The sequence below is a fragment of the Crocuta crocuta genome, unplaced genomic scaffold (genome assembly GCF_008692635.1).
Source record: "Crocuta crocuta isolate KB4526 unplaced genomic scaffold, BGI_CrCroc_1.0 scaffold35, whole genome shotgun sequence".
Taxonomy (NCBI): Eukaryota; Metazoa; Chordata; class Mammalia; order Carnivora; family Hyaenidae; genus Crocuta; species Crocuta crocuta.
Window position 1 is genome coordinate 6,435,399 of NW_027530625.1, and position 3,091 is coordinate 6,438,489.

At 46.6% G+C, this 3,091-nt stretch overlaps 1 protein-coding gene and 1 non-coding gene across 8 annotated transcripts in view; one reads left to right on the forward strand and one right to left on the reverse strand.

Annotated features, from left to right (window-relative positions):
• The window catches only part of FNBP1 (formin binding protein 1), a 91,850-nt gene that overhangs the window by 58,666 nt on the left and 30,093 nt on the right, over nucleotides 1-3,091 (reverse strand). For all 7 annotated transcript variants that reach the window (XM_077768383.1, XM_077768385.1, XM_077768384.1 and 4 more), the window contains exons 4-5: nucleotides 2,271-2,333; nucleotides 1,776-1,880 (exon numbers count right to left, since the gene is read on the reverse strand). In XM_077768383.1, coding sequence (XP_077624509.1) covers nucleotides 1,776-1,880; nucleotides 2,271-2,333 — 168 coding nt within the window. The remainder of the gene's footprint in view (nucleotides 1-1,775; nucleotides 1,881-2,270; nucleotides 2,334-3,091) is intronic.
• TRNAR-UCG (transfer RNA arginine (anticodon UCG)) lies at nucleotides 2,686-2,770 on the forward strand. Its single transcript has one exon. It is a non-coding gene; the product is annotated as a tRNA-Arg (tRNA).

Here is a 3,091-nt window from a genome sequence, read left to right on the forward strand (position 1 = left end):
TCTGAGCTAGCTGTTAACACAGAGCCTGACACGGGGCTCGAACTCACGAACCGCGACATCATGACCTGAGCCAAAGTTGGTCGCTTAACTGACTGAGCCACCCAGGCGCCCCTCAGGTATTTTTTTAAAGTTTATTCATTTATTTTGAGAAAGAGAGCATGAGCAGGGGAGGTGCAGAGAGACAGGATCCCAAGGATCCTGAGGATTGAGGGACTTGAACCCGCAAACTATGAGACCACGACCTGAGCCGAAATCAAGAGTCGGATGCTTAACCGACTGAGCCACCCAGGTGCCCCTCAAGTATTTTTGTAATCAGCAAGCACAGCTTTTATACTGAGAAAAGGCCATAAAAGTAATTTCTTTTTTATTAAAATTTTTAACGTTTTTTAATTTTATTTTTTTGAGAGACAGAGTGCGAGTGGGGAAAGAGGCAGAGAGAGAAGGAGACACAGAATTGGAAGCAGGTTCCAGGCTCTGAGCTGTCAGCACAGAGCCGGATGCAGGACTCGAACCCATACCCACGAGATCATGACCTGAGCTGAAGTCAGATGCTTAACAGACTGAGCCACCCAGGCGCCCCCCTAAAAGTAATTTCTTTTAAGAAAATCCTTAAATAACTAAAAATCACTCTGATTTTACATTTAGGATCACAAAGTATTTGATAAAGAACGCATATCTTTTCTAGGTATGTTACCCACAAACCGGCATACCTCATTTAGCCCCAAACGATTTTTTGATAAACTTGGGATTGATCTATTTTTAACTGAGTCCCATTTTAAATAGTTTGGGGAGCTGGCTATTTAAATAGGAATTTACAACAAATCTACGGTAATTTATGGTTACTTTATCAACACATGATTATCCTTCTGTAAAGTCTTCACACTCAAGCTCGAATGCAGACATTGAGGAGATGTGTTTTAATGTATCAGATCATTTTCAAGGAAGGCATACTAATAAATACCTAGGCTTTCAGCCAGGATTTTGGCAGACATAGACCAATAACTAAATCATCCACACGATTTTCCAGCTGAGCTCATCCCCCCCGAATCTGGCACAAGTGAAAGAAATCTATGAAAATGCCCAGCTTCTCCCCACTTAGAGCGGCGGGCTATGGATGCCAGAAGAGCCCTGGGCGGCCATGGGATGAATATGGCCATTTAACAGCCTAATGTTGTTTACACTGTATTGACGACTCTTAGAAAAAAAAACAACTCAGCTTCTAGGGAAAAACGGGCGTCAAGAACCACAAGAAGTACAGTGCGAGCTTTATCACCTTCCTAATTGCGACACAAGTCCTTTCGGGGAGGCTAGCCCTCAACTACCACCTGTTAACAACCTGATCAACTGGAAATGGGGCCAGCCTGCGAGTCCCTTTTACTCCCTTGCGGAAGCATTAGAATTAGGGCAGCCGAGCCCTTCCAGATGGGGCTGGAACTGTCTGCTCTGGCTTTTAAAGGGGGAGACTTTTTCTTTGAAAAGCCATTAAGGGAAAAGCCACAACCTCCGGAAACCACCCCCCCACCCCCCACCGCGAGCCACCTCCCAGGCCTAAGTCTTCACGTTGCCATCCTGGGCACAAACACAAATCAACAAAGCGCCCCAACTGTAACACCAGAGACACCCCAAAAGTCAGGGCTTCCGGGCCCCATGACGGGTGACACAAAATGGAAAGGGCTGATTGATCCCAGGGTGGGGGGGCCTTTTTGGGGGTGCCGTGGGAAAAGGAGCGCTTGGCAGAGAAGGGGAGTGAGACACCGAGCTCGCTTTTACCTCACCTTCTCAACGTCGGCTTTGGTGACATTGATGTCGGCGTCCATCTTCTCAAAGTACTGCTGCGCCCTGTCCGCCTCTTTGCAGTCCCGCTCAAATCGCCTTTTACTCTGAAAGCAGGGGTGAGGGGTGGCGGGAGAGCAGGTGTTAATAAAACCACGAGTTTCCTCCGCCAAGGTATCATTTTCTCTCCATCCCCCCAAGAGCTTTCTCCTCTGATTTGTGACGCGGCCCGATTTCAAGAAGTCAGTCGAACAGCTGCACCCAAACCGTCTAAGCTTTGTTCTCTCCATGTGATTTTTTTTTTTTAGAAAAACACTCCACTTGAGCTCTTTGGGCTCCACGTGTTAGTCTCCCTAATGGTGGCTAGAAACGAATTCCATTCGAATTGGAAGGGTCCCTGAAGGCCTTTCTTTGGCTTTTGTTTTGCACTTACTGATCCCTCGCATTCAAATTAGAAAACCTCAACGCGTTTCTTGAGCTGTTCACCCTCCACTTACTGATTCAAGTTGTTTCCAGCAGATCTCTATGTGCTGCTGTGCCTTCCGCCCATCATGAAAGTACTGGAAACAGAAAACACACAGTGATTAGCACCCCTTCTTTCTCAGTCACACGTGAGAAGAAAATCCATCAGCGTAAATTACATTTCACGTTTTTTAAGGAGGCTCCACGCAGTACGGGGGTCTTGAACTCACAACCCTGAGATCAAGCATCGCGCATTCTACCGACTCAGCCAGCCAGGTGCCAGTACATCATATTTCTGAATATCTAGCACATGCGCTCCGAAGAAAGGTAAGAGTTAAAAAATAAAGGGGAAATGAAAACAGTCACAGAGTTCCCTTTCAAACTTCAGGTAGCATAACACTGAGTTCTAAGACTTAAACACAACACTTGTAAAAATGTCAGGAACGGGGCGCCTGGGTGGCTCAGTTGGTAAAGCGCCTGACTTCGGCTCAGGTCATGATCGTGCGGTTCGTGGGTTCGAGTCCCGCGTCGGGCTCTGTGCTGACAGCTCGGAGCCTAGAGCCTGCTTTGGATTCTGTGTCTCCCTCTCTCTCTAACCCTCTCCTGCTCGTACTCTATCTCTCGAAAATAAATAAACATAAAAAGATTTTTTTAAAAAAATGGCAGGAATGTTCGTTAAGGGAGCAACGACGGAGGTCCTTAGTTCTCACTGCTTTGAGAAGTAATTCACACAGCGCATGATTCACCCATTTGAGTTGTACAATCCACTGCTCTTTGGTTATAGTCACAGAACTGTGCAACTGTCAGCACAGTCTAAGAACATTTTATCGCCCTGAAAGGAGAGCCTGCATTTCTA